Source organism: Chlorocebus sabaeus, chromosome 15, assembly GCF_047675955.1.
Source record: "Chlorocebus sabaeus isolate Y175 chromosome 15, mChlSab1.0.hap1, whole genome shotgun sequence".
Lineage (NCBI taxonomy): Eukaryota > Metazoa > Chordata > Mammalia > Primates > Cercopithecidae > Chlorocebus > Chlorocebus sabaeus.
Genome location: NC_132918.1, coordinates 44,902,545 through 44,915,599, shown reverse-complemented (window position 1 = coordinate 44,915,599; position 13,055 = coordinate 44,902,545). Strand labels below are relative to the sequence as shown.

General features: G+C 41.2%; 1 protein-coding gene across 3 annotated transcripts in view; it reads right to left on the bottom strand.

Annotated features, from left to right (window-relative positions):
* Window positions 1–8,665, bottom strand: part of PLOD2 (procollagen-lysine,2-oxoglutarate 5-dioxygenase 2) — a 92,046-nt gene extending 83,381 nt beyond the window's left edge. Inside the window, exon 1 of one of the 3 annotated variants that reach the window (XM_008008830.3) lies at window positions 8,358–8,665. In XM_008008830.3, coding sequence (XP_008007021.2) covers window positions 8,358–8,466 — 109 coding nt within the window. In that variant the 5' untranslated portion in view covers window positions 8,467–8,665. The other 2 variants (XM_008008829.3, XM_008008826.3) reach the window with 2 other exon arrangements.
* Window positions 8,666–13,055: the final 4,390 nt, after the last annotated feature.

Below are 13,055 nucleotides of genomic sequence, written 5' to 3'. Positions count from 1 at the left end.
AAATGTGCCAGGTGTGCAGGTATCTAACTATAACAAAGTCAGAGGAGAGTAGGAACTCTGAATCTCTACTTGGTAAGTCTGTTCATCTCTTTGCTTCAGTGATTTTCCAGTGTGGGGTTTTGTTTTGTTTTGCCCTTGGTTACTTAGTAAAGTCACTGTTTAAAAAATTCCAACCTTGTCTAAACTAAACTAAGAAGAAAAGGAGGATTGTCCTTCTCTAGACGTGGCCGGCAGGAATTCCAGAGGCCCTGGACCAGTAGGACATTCTGGTCACCACTGTGGTGCCAGCTGGAGGCTACGAAAGAACCAGTAGAGCCAGAGCGGGAGAAGAGGCCTCTGAAGACAAGCAGCCTCAGATCTGGCTTGGACAAGACTGGAAAATCCCATCAAAGAACCCATCCACCCTCTTTATAACAACAGTGCTCTAAGACTTCCCCAGGTGATCAAATTAAGGAGATCATTTTAGTCTACCAGTAAACTGTTAGCTGGTTCCCTTTTTAAGAAATAAATAATTTAAATTCTATATTTGCCAAATTTTTAAAGATGAAATAGCTGTTGGTATTCAGTACATTGCTAGAAACAGGAAGGAAAGATTTAAATGCTTAAAGAACCTGTTAGCGAAGGCATTTAAAAAGACCTAAATGTTATGGCTCCCTTCTTAGCCCTGTGTGCAGCATCTGTAAGTATTTTGCACCTGAAAGCCCACAAAAGCTGTGGCTCCAAATCATTTAAAACAGAATAGTCAATGACAGAGTAGCCCTGCCTATGAGACACTGTGTGCTGGGGTTCTGGAATAAAGTATAGCTTCTGGATCTTTTCTTCTCCCAGGCCAGATCGATGCCCTAGCATCAGAAAGCCAAGATTGCCAAAATCCACATTATCTATTCTGCTTGTTGCTGTGCCTGTGGGAGGGTCAAGCTGTGGAGCATGATGCATATTCAATATCTCCTTATTGCACTTGAGTGTTCATGACTGACCAGGAGTACTGTCAAGAACAATACAAATTATGTGTACTTAAAAATTCCTTTGTCCCGTATAGAATTTTTACCTGTCCACAGCAAAAAATAAAAATTAAAAAAAAAAAAAATTTTAAGTAGAAAAACAGCATTTAAATCAGAGGAAATTCCTGTCTCTCACTACCCTAAGGAAGGAACCCTAAAACAGGTTAGCAGTAACTAGAAAGCAAATGAGAAAGTTCTTTGCAAAAATTTGAGAATATAACCCCAAATTAAATAAGCAGATGATTAGTTAATGCACCAGGATGTCTTATGCACACAAGATAATAAAAGCAATATTAAAATCAATAAACTATCAGTATAACAAATGATATTTAATTTCAACTCTGGCCTGTTTTTGCAAATTCGCCAATGTTTATATGAAACACATTTTCTGACCACTCCCCTGCCTCAAGTAGCCCCTCATTTTAGCCGTATGTTCACCAAGACTTTTATTTGTATTAAAAGTCTGTTGAGTATATTTACAGTAATAATCATGTTCTTTAGCGTATACAAACTTGAAATAAGGTTTTTACTTTAAACTTCTGGTGTAGACTTTTATTATAAATACAGTTCTTTAGCCAAAAAAGGAAAGGACACTCCAATGTAGTATACCTTGTCACTTCTGTATTGATAATGCCTGGGGAGTATCCCCATCACTCACAAACCTGCACAGAAACTGATACTCTCTTGTGAGAAGACTAATAATAAAAAAGAACAGCAAAAAATAATAATAATAATTAGTGTTAATGGCTCTTGAAATGAAGAGCAAAGGTTATCCAGTTGCTATTTACAGATTTTTCCCTGGTTAAAATTTAATTACAAACCTATACAAACTAAACTTTAAACCTAATTTCTTATTTATTTATTTATTTACTTATTTTTTATTATACTTTAAGTTCTAGGGTACATGTGCACAAAATGCAGGTCTGTTACATATGTATACATGTGCCATGTTGGTGTGCTGCACCCATTAACTTGTCATTTACATTAAGTATATCTCCTAATGCCATCCCTCCCCCCTCCCCCCACCCCAGGACAGGCCTTGATGTGTGATGTGACCCTTCCTGTGTCCAAGTGTTCTCATTTAAACCTAATTTCTTATAACAGAAAAGAAATTGTAAACATGAAGCATATTTCAACACTAACAAATTAAGCATTTTCTCACTTAATCACATCTCATTTAAGAAATAAATGCAAGAAAGGGGAAGTATATCCATATTTTATTAGAAATTTTAAAATATTATTATTTCCCTAAATCTGCCACAATATGCTACTAAAACAATCAAGGCCTGAAAAAAATGCATGAGTCAATCAGTAACTAAGTATGTAAATGCATAAACCTGATTGTATTGTTTTGAAGAAAACCAAATTAAAATTAACAAAAGTACATTTCCCTCTTTCAATACACAAAAGAAAATCTGTAATGAAAATCTTCCTTCTGTATATAAACACAATATATCTTTGCTCTTTGAATAGCTTGTAAAGTTACTCTGAAAACAAAAACTCATTTGAAGTTACTATATTTTTAAATTACAAACAGTAGTTTTCGAAGAGGTATTTTTGTGACACAGTCGGGCAGTAATCAATTCTGTACTGCTACACCATCTTTAGTAGTGTAATTACCAAATATGAGTTGCAACAGGTAGGCTTCAAGGTGGTAAGCAGAATAAAGATAACAAATAACAACAGAGTTGCAGTCCCAGCTACTTGGGAGGCTGAGGTGATAAACAGGATCATAGAGCCCAGGGCTGTAGTGAGCTACGACAGCATCACTGCATTCTAGCCTGACCCACAGCATGAGACCCTGTCTATAAATAAATAAATAAAATAACACAGTCTCTATAATTCTACTATTCTAGACAACCATTTTTAACTGCAATCTCAATAGCTTTGAAAATTAGTTTTGTTGGCCAGGCGTGGTGGCTCACACCTGTAATCCCAGCACTTTGGGAAGCCGAGGGGTTGGATCATGAGGTCAGGAGTTCAAGACCAGCCTAGCCAAAATGGTGAAACCCCATCTCTACTTAAAAAAATACAAAAATTAGCCTGGCATGGTAGCGTGCGCCTATAATTCCAGCTTCTCAGGAGGCTGAGGCAGACAATTGCTTGAACCCGGGAGGCAGAGGTTGCAGTGGCCGAGATCATACCACTGCACTCCGGCCTGGACGACAGAGCAAGACTCAGTCTCAAAAAAAAAAAGAAAAGAAAGAAAGAAAGAAAATTAGTTATCTTCAGTTTAGTTTGGTGAGGCAAGCATTCTACAGCAAAAGCAAATGAGTAAAACGTAAATTAAAAAGAATATGTCACTTTAAAAGCCACCAAATTCTCAGTTAAGCCTAATTTATAGCAATGATTAAAGAAAAATAAAAATACTCTTTGATCAACATGCTAACTATTTCCTCCCAGGAGCTCAGCCACAAATTCATAACCAAGTTTCAAGAAGAAATTTCTAGAATATACACAAGCTCTGAAGAAGAAATTTGCATCTCCTTTCCAACTAGCCATCAGTATTTTAATCATTTTTTATCATGAGAACACTATTTACACCAAAGAACATGTCTTGTTAGCTTCAAGTGCTGTGTTTAAAAAGATGTAACAGAGAAGCTCTATGTTTGAATGCAAAACACCATAGGAATCACTGGCAAATTCTAAAATGAAAAACAGGTCTCTGAAATGCCCAGAGCCAGCTGCTACTGTCCAGAAGCCAGCTCCTTCCCACAGAGCAGCAGATCGGCATGAGCCACAGCTTAAGTGGGAACGTCATCTCCTAAGGCAAGGTTCGGCAAAGTTTTCTGTATAGGACCAGCTAGTAAATATTTCAGACTTTGCAGGCCTCACAGTCTCTGTAACTACTATTCAGCTCTGCCTTGTAGCACCAAAGCAGCCAGACAATATGTAAACAAAAGAATTTGGCTGAGAGCCAATAAAACTTTAATTTCATATAATTTTCATGTTTCAGAGTATATTATTCTCCTTTTGATATTTTTCAACCATTTAAAAATGTAAACATCACTGTTAGTTCACAGACCACACAAACACAGGGGTCTGCTAGATTTGGCCTATGGGCCATAATTTGTCACTCTTGCCTAAGGCCCAGTTTTCCTTCAGCCTGTGCCTACTCTTTCTCCTCCTTTTATGTAACCTGCAAATTATGTCTTTTCCCTTTTAGCAAAGCTTTCCTTTTCTTTCTCTAAGTCACTGATGGCCAGTTTCTGTTTCTTTCCCAAAGGTCCCAGAAGTCCAAGAGAACAATTAAGAGGTCAGGAAAGACAAGCACAGCCTGAAGAAGGGGCACAGCCTCCTCTTCTACTGTTTTCCAGCCACGTGAGCTTGTGCAAGTTACGCAACCATTCCAGATCTCCATTTCACCACCAGTAAAAAAAATTATGGCACCCAACTACCTGAAAGTAATAGTGCAGCTGCCACTTTGTATTGAGTAAAGCAGGTAGAGGGAGAAATATAACCTGTGGAGAAGGGTTGCCAAACATGGTTCAGAAACAAGGCAACAGATACTGCACTTTTAAGCTGTTAAATCATGTAGCGTATGGGTTCCCAAGCAGAGAAAGGAAGCTCAGTGCATTCGGATAAAGTTCTGGGGGAAGGAGAAACTAGCAACCTCATTGATTGCATGCTACTTTTCATAATTCTCAGAACAGGCCAGAAACTTAGTAAACAAAACCTGAGAATGTCTGTGGCAAAAGTACAGTGTAGACCCTGAAGAGCATAAAAATGAATAAAACTCAGCCCTTCATTTTAAAGAGTTTATAATGTATTAAACATAAGGACCTACAGTACAAAGTAAATATGATATGTATAAACCAACCACATTAAGTTACAAATAAAAAGAACCAAACAAAAACAGCAAAGGGAAGAATTTCCTAGGAGCTAGACTTCAACAATAAACAGGATTTCAAAAAACTAAAAAGGAACAGAAATTTGAGACAGCTATTCATGTACATATCTAGGATTACAGGACATGTGGATTCTCAATTCCAGTAGACATTATTAAATTGTTCTCCAAAAACACTGTGCTTCCACCAACGGTCAATTCCCATCCTGACATTTGGTACAATCAGAGTTTATTTTAAGATGCTTTGTCCCATGCGATGGATAGAAAAGTGTAGCTCAATTTAATTTTCATTTCTTGTCTTCACATTCTCTAGAGTTGTTTTATATGTCTGCTTTCATGTGAAATAAAAGGCACAGTCTGTTTATGGATGATATGCCATTCTGTGTGGCTGAAGCACAGAATACAGAAAGTACAGAGGACAAGACCCTCTCTCTTCCAGAGGTTTCTCCAGGCCCTTGCTCTTTTCCTCTCCACCCCGTAAATTGCTGGTTTGCATCAGTAGATAGGGACAAATCTTTCCTTTTTTCCTTGAATGTACCACAGTAAATTAGAGAGTTTATAAATGAATGAATGTTGTAGAAAAATACTGGTCTTGACAGAAACATTTGAAACTATTTCCTTTATTTTTGCCCAAAACTTGGTTTCTGCCCAATTTGGATCATAGAATAGTAAGGTGCCTTAGAAAACACACACAAATTTGATTCACGTCTAGAGACCTGACGGCAAAGACTTGGCAGGAATACGTCCACCTTCTCCTTATTCCATCTAGAAGGCAGAAAAGGCAGGAAAGATAAATCAGGGTATGAACCTGATTTACTGGCACTGATTAGGAAGGTTCTGCCTCTGAAAGTTCCCATAAGGATATGATTTTCAGGTAACAATTCCTATACATTATTTTCAGAGAAAATGATTATTTTAACCAAAATCTTATTTAGTCTTTCCATGCTAAGAATGAAGTGGCAACCAAAAGGAACCAACACAGCACACAGAACTCTCAAAAATGTAACAAAAAGCTAAGTTCTCAACTCTGGTCAACAAAGCACCAGAGCTAGGAAAAATTACACTCCAAAAATTGATGAATGTGTCTCACATTCCCAACTACAGTGGGTAAACTGAAAATCACTATAAATATTTGTTTTCAAAAATGATTTGCTGTTATCATTTCAGTAACGCTATAATGCCACACTGCCTCAAATACAAATAGATTTGTCTAGTCCCATGATTCTTAACCCTGGGCAAAATTTTGTCCCTCTGGGGACATTTGGCCTTTTTTTTTTTTCTGGTGCTCGGATTAGAAGGGGAATACTACTGGCACCTAGTGCACAGAGGTTAAGGGTACTGCTAAATGTCGATGCACAGCATAGTTCCCCAAAGCAAAGAAGTGTCTGGCTCAAAATGTCAATAGGGCCAAGAAATTGTGATCTAAACCATTTCTTCTTGGTTAGTTGGGACATGTTGACAAATATACAGGGTTAGAGATGATAAGCACTCTTCTTAAAGAACTATTAAGCTAGACAATTTAGGGTCCTCTAGAAGATCTTGATATTTATGTCAACATATAGGTTTCTATTCAGTAATTTTCAGTTGAAATATGTAAAGAATGATATAGACCAAAGTCCGTGATTCTGTCCACCTTATCAAGCAGTTCACCTCTACATTTATTAGTTTATCACATAACCTACAAGAACATCTACCTACACTGAAATTTGTAACCGAACTGACTAGTGCTGGCTTCACCTATCACAAATTAGTATTTCCCCACATTTCGATCCTAACCGAATTCCCGCCTGCTTACCAAAAGTGACCAGTCCTCAGATTTAAACAGTGGGTTTCATGTGGTCTTTTCCTGAGGAAACTTTCATATCTAAAATTCTCTTTCTCTGATATCACAATCCATTAAAAGTTTACTGTCCAGTTCCATGAAATTTAAAATCCAGAGTGAGAAGGGAAGTCGATTTTGACTATAAACATAAAGGCAGCTACAAAGGGAGGTCCTCTATTAAAAAGTAAGGGGTGTTGGCAATCAAGTGGAATAAAATATACAAAGGCCAAAGAGGCCTCTCTAAATATAACAAAGTCCTTAGAGATTGTTTTATTTCCCAATTAAAGTTTCCTTGGGTGTTTCAACAAAGAAAGACATTTTTCTGGGGAAGTCTTTTTGTTTTGTTTTGTTTTTCCTTTTTAAAAGTCTCTGCCTCTACTTTCAAATTTGCTGAAGGCACTTACTTTCTACTTTCTAGATATTATGCTAGAAGAAATATTTTTAAATTATGCAAAAGTTTAGTTCAAATTTAGAGGAATCACGCGGGTTCAGAAATCCATTTTAAATGGTCACATATACCTAACAGAAAGAAAAGCATCCTGTAACTGATAGAAATCCATCTGAATGCTGAAGTTTCTCAAGCTAACAAAGCAAGCACTGTTTTGTAGAAAGATGGGCAGTTCAGCCTGCTGACGTTATTTGAAACACTTAAAGATGAAAACAAAACTATTGCTACATGGATGAGCTGGACAGCAGACCAAATGTCACTTTCTGAATGTAACTCTGAAATAGAAATTTCTGTCCTTAGGCTTAAGAAAAGTTCAAGCAGCAAAGCACTCTATTAACTTGGGAGAAAAAAAGGTGCCAAATTGCCTTAACAACAACAAAAAAGGACATTAGAAGGTCATTCAAATGCAAGATCTAATTTCAGAGAGTTGAGCACAAAGAGCACAAATGTGCAAAACTCCAAGGATTTTTCATGTACCACAAAAGGCAGCAAAGCACGTTTAGACAAACGTTGTGAAACTCTCTTTAATCTGGCTAAACGTAAAAAGTTTTGTTTTACAAGAACTTGACTAGACTCTCGCTGCAGTTCCAACTTCTGAAAACAAGAAACAGCACCGGGCTCAAGAAAAGGGTAGGTAAGGGGAGCAGCCGTGTATCCACAGCTTCCCCTTCAGATCCCAAAGGAGGAAAGCTGCCGCCTGGAGGTATCGGGTAGCCAGGCAGCCTTACTGAAAACAACTAAGGTTTCTGAGCAAGCTTGTTTTTGGCAAGAGGGAGGTGTTACCGGCTGCTTCCTGGGGTGCTGGAAGGAATGTGTCACCATCAATTAGAAAGTACACTAAGCCCCGCGTTTAGGTCACAGAAGGAGTACTGCCTCGTCCATCACGGATAAATCCATGCCAACTCTCAGAAAGGAGGAAAGAGAAAGGAGAGCTGCAGGAAAGGTGATGTGCCCATGACATGCAAGTCCAAAAGGAAACTCCAACTTGTTCTGCAGGGCAATTCGGGCAAGCTGAGTTCACCGAGAACTCCAAGGAGTCAACGAGGGCGGGTGCCCTACACTTCCCCTGGGACCAGCGCCGCCCAACCACAATTCTGGGGAAGACCCCGGCGGTCCTGGAGAGGAGGGACAGGCCCCCACTACTCACCTGGCCAGCCCCGCGGAAGGGTTGGTGGATGAATGAACTGCCCCCCCGCCGGCCGAACCTCGCGGGACAGCGGCACACCGCAGGGTGCTCACCTGTGGGGATGCTCGAGGGCTTCTCCGAGTCTGCACCCAGATAAGGGTTCCAGGGGTGGAGGACGAGCGCCAGGAACAGCAGCTGAGGCTTCACCGTGCGCACCCCCATGTTCGGCCCTCGAGGGCCGCGCGGGCTCAGGCGCCCACGGCCCCGCAGCGCCGCACTTCTCGCGAGAGCGCAGACACCCGGGTCCGCCCTGGGCTAGCGATTGCGGGCGGGAGCGGGTGGGCAAGGCGCGGGGCCGGCAGCGTGAGCTGCGCGTAACGCAGCAGAGTCAGGTCGTCGGCGGAGGCGCGGAGCAGCAGGCGCCCGGGGCCCTGCAGTGGCCTTATAGGCTCCCCGAGGGGAGGCGACGGGGCGGGCCGAGCCCTGGCTATTGGCCGCCCGCTGACCCGCCGCCGCTGCGCGCCCGGTGCGGTCGCCTCCGCTCGCCCTCCTGGGCCCCACGTCTGGACTGTTTGCTCAGCTCGGACGCTATTTAAGGAGCTGCCTGCGGCTACGTGTGGAGACTCACGCAGCGCTTCTGCCTGGAACGGGGAAGACTGCCCTTAGCTTTGGGAGTGGGTTTGGGAGAGAGAGGAGGAGCCGCCGGGAATCTGGCGGGAGGGCGGTGCTCCTGTCTGGGTTCTTCTCTGCTGTCCCAGCCCCAGTAGCTTCCACAGCCGCTAAGGGTGAGAATTTACTCTTCTATGGACTTGGATACCCCACCCAGTCTGAAGTGACTGCAGATCTGCCGCAATCTTGTCTGAATGGAACCTTGCCAGACTCTAAGCCATGGAAGTGGATCGCCCCTCATTAATTCAGGGGCAGGTTCATCACCCTGTAAAACGAAGGCCGTGCTTTTATTTTACTCCATAAACCGAAAGTTTTATTGTCCAGTGAACATTTCTTGTTCCGCCGCTTGTGCCAAGAGAGCCTTAGACTCTTTCCAGTAATGAGGCTTGTAAATCCTGCGGAATCAGAGTCCAACGTGTGTAATGCCAGGGCTGTGCTTACAAGATCTTCCTCCAGTCCGCATGGAAAATTACTCCTAAAGACGTGGTCGGAGAGGTGGAGGTCCCTGAGCCTTGGCCGCCACTCGTTCCATTTTTGACAGATGTCTAAGAAAATTCCCTTTTTTATGTTCTCACATTTTAACTAGCCAAGGGTTTAATTTGTTGGAATGAGTGGGAGCAAATGAACAATTAAGAAAAAAGCTTGACAGTTTTGCCGCATACATTTAATGACGTACGCTATCTTATAGGAGAAAGAGAACCAAACTGCTTCCATTCTGGAATCTCCTGCCTCAATTTTTGTGAAATGAGAAAAAAACAGAATTGAGACAACACCTGTTATAACTCTGAGCCTTTGAAATTAAAACCGAAAATTATGGAAAAATGTATTCCATAATGATCACATTTTGTCTAAAATTAACATATCAAGATAACATGAACTTAATGCTTTCATCTTATCTTGGTAGCACTAGAAACAGGTGGAAAACTTGCAAAGAAATGTTGCCTGGGATGTGACATTTTAAAAAAGAATCACTTCCTGTGCCCACAACTAAGCCAGTTATTACTCTGTTTTGAAGGTTTGGTCTCAGTTTTTTAAAAGAAGAGGAAAACTGGAGAAAGTTCTGAGAAGAGTAACAAATAATTAAAGAAATGGAAACTTTGACCTGTGAGAAGAATAAAATAAGGTTTATTTAGTCTGAAGGGGGGAAAAAAAGCTAAAAGATGGATTCCTTAATGACAGCCTTTCATGTGTGGCAAGTACAGCTTCATAAAACTAGGCACAAAGCAAACAGCATCAGTCCTCTGAGTCCAAGGACTCTGCTATGAGTGGCTGGTGTTTTGGCCAAATCTGTCTCCAGAAAGCCAAACCTGCAATTGCCAAACTCCTTGAACTTGACTTCTTGCTCCCTTGGTTCTCCAGTATCTTTAAGAACTTGCAGAGCTACAACCTGGCTTCCTGCCCTCACAAACCCCCGTTCCCCTCATGAATGCTTAACGGCTTCTCTGCATCACAGGTGTGTGTGTGTGTGTGTGTGTGTGTGTGTGTTTAAACTCCAAAAGTCCACTAATAATTTCAGGTTACTTTGACATTCTTCCTTCTCTGTTAAGAGTCACAACGTCTGTACTGTGAGACTCGTATAAAGCAAGTGTTTCTTTGGGATTTTCAAAATACCTAGACACTTCTAACACAGTCTGAAAGAGCCCCAATTCTGAAACCAAATCCTTCCTGCTTTCTTATATTTCCAGCCATCTGCTGAACATTTCTACTTGGATGTTCCATTGGCACAAACTCGATATGTCTTTTTTTTTTTTTTTTTTTTTTGAAACAGAGTCACGCTCTGTCACCCCGGCTGGAGTGTAGTGGTTCAATCTCTGCTCACTGCAAGCTTGCTCCGCCTCTCGGATTCACACCTTTCTGCTGCCTCAACCTCTGGAGTAACTGGGACTACAGGTGCCTGCCACCAGGCCCGGCTAATTTTTTTTGTATTTTTAGTAGAGATGGGGTTTCACCGTGTTAGCCAGGATGGTCTTGATCTCCTGACCTCGTGATCCACCTGCCTCGGCCTCCCAAAGTGTTGGGATTACAGGCGTGAGCCACCACGCCTGGCCCGATATGTCTTTTAACTCATCAAATCCAGATCCTACTCAGTTCCCTCATCTCTGTTGATACTACTGCTCTCTAACTCATATGTCCTCAGACATTTTTACTTCTCTCTTCCTATCCCCTACACCCGCCAGCTCACAGAGCTGGACTCCAAATCTTGTCATTTTTTCCGCTTTATGTTCTCTCTTCATCTATTCCTTTCCGTTCTCACTACTACCTCACTAATTAATGCACTCTTGAGTGTATCCTAGGCCATTTCCTGTAGACTTTCCCTACCACCAGTATAATACCACTATATACCACAACTAGATGAATCATACTCATGTCCTTTTGCTTGCTTCATCCCGAAACAGATTTCATAAGAGATTTGGAAACAATACAAATTCCCCAACATAGTATTCAGATCCCTTCATGCCAAACTAGACCCAACCAATGTAGTTTGCTTTATTATCTCCTGAAGCAAACCAAATACTTTGTCACTTTAATTCTCTGAAGTTTAGGTGGGAATCATTTGGGTTCCTCCGAAGCCCGAGCATGAGCCCAAATTCAGTGACTAGCAGTTTGTGGAGAGTTTCGAGAAAACAAGATAGGTGAGACTAAAATGACACAGGAAGGGGAAAATATCCAATTAAATCAACCACAGTGGGTAATTGGAGCTTAATCCCACAAAATTGATATAATATATATCACTCAAAAATATCTTGGTCAATGGGTCAGAGAACTGGGATATATATTCCCAACACCTATCAGTCATTGACTTAAGGGCTGAGGGACATTCATTAATTCCCAGGCATTCGCAACCTGCTGTGGTAGCAGCCACTCCAGTGATATAACTCTTGATCATAAGAAGTCAAGGTGACATGCTCAGAAATGGTAAGGAAATTTGAGGAGAAATGAGAGAAGCAGCATTTGCTCAGCAACCGTACCTTTGTTCATGTTATCCCAATATCTAAAAAAAAAAAGAAAGAAAGAAAAAAAAAAAAGGGTGACAAAACCTGTCCTCCTTCCTTTATCGGGCTAAAATCTGTCAAGCTGAAGTGCCATCTCCTACAGGAAGCCCAACTGGGGTACCTTGCCCTACCTCAGGCTGGGTAGAGATGTCCCTGTTCCATGATTTCTAACTTCTGAAGCAAACCTCTCTCATTTGTGACAGGGTCTTTTCTTGGCATTATTATTAGACAGTCTATCTATTAAGGTCAGGATTCAATTATTTTTCATCATTGAAGAGTAAGTACCATAGTAGCACATTTGTTTATTCATTGATTCATTCAAAAAAAATTCCGTGACTGCTATATCTCAGGCATTGTTCCAGATAGATGTTGGTAAAAACAAATTTATTAGTGACAAAAAAACCACAAAAATCTGTTGTGCTTTAGTTTCAGGTGAAACAGAGATAAACATGTCATGGTAATAAGTGGTAGAAAGAAAGTAAATCAGGAAACGTAACTAGGAAGGATCAATAAGGAGGGGAGGTATACTGAAACCTTAGTAAGGGATCCTGGGAAAGCCCCACTAAGAAGACGATTCTTAAGCAAAGATCTGAAAGTGGTGAGGAAAAGAGGGGGCCATGCTGTATAGGGGACCTGCGTTCCAGGCAGAAGAAACAGGAAGTGCAAGGACCATGAGACCAGAAATATCTGGAGTGTTGTGAGGAGGCAAGAGGGCAATTGAGTGTTCAGTGACTATGGGTAAGAATAGTAGGAGATGAAGCCTGAGAGGTGATAAGCAGGGCGGAGACAAGCAGATAAACAGTGTGATAAGGATAGAGCCTGGTAACAGCTTTGTCCTTTACCCTGGATGAATTGAAATGCCTTTTGGATGGTTGTAAGCAGAGCAGTGACATGATCTGAAGTAGGATTTAAAAAGGATGACAGAGTCCACAGCTGCCACATTAGAGGAAGATAAGGGAGGGTGAGTGGAGAAATGAAGCAGAAAGCCTGTAGACCTGTAGACCAACTTGAAGGATAATGTAGTGGTCCAGGAGAGAGATGACGGAGGCTTTAAGCAAGTCAGTAGCAGTAAATGAAGGTCAATTTCCAGATAGATTTGAATGTAGAGCCAACAAAATTTGATGTTTGAATGCGGGCGTAAGAGAGAAA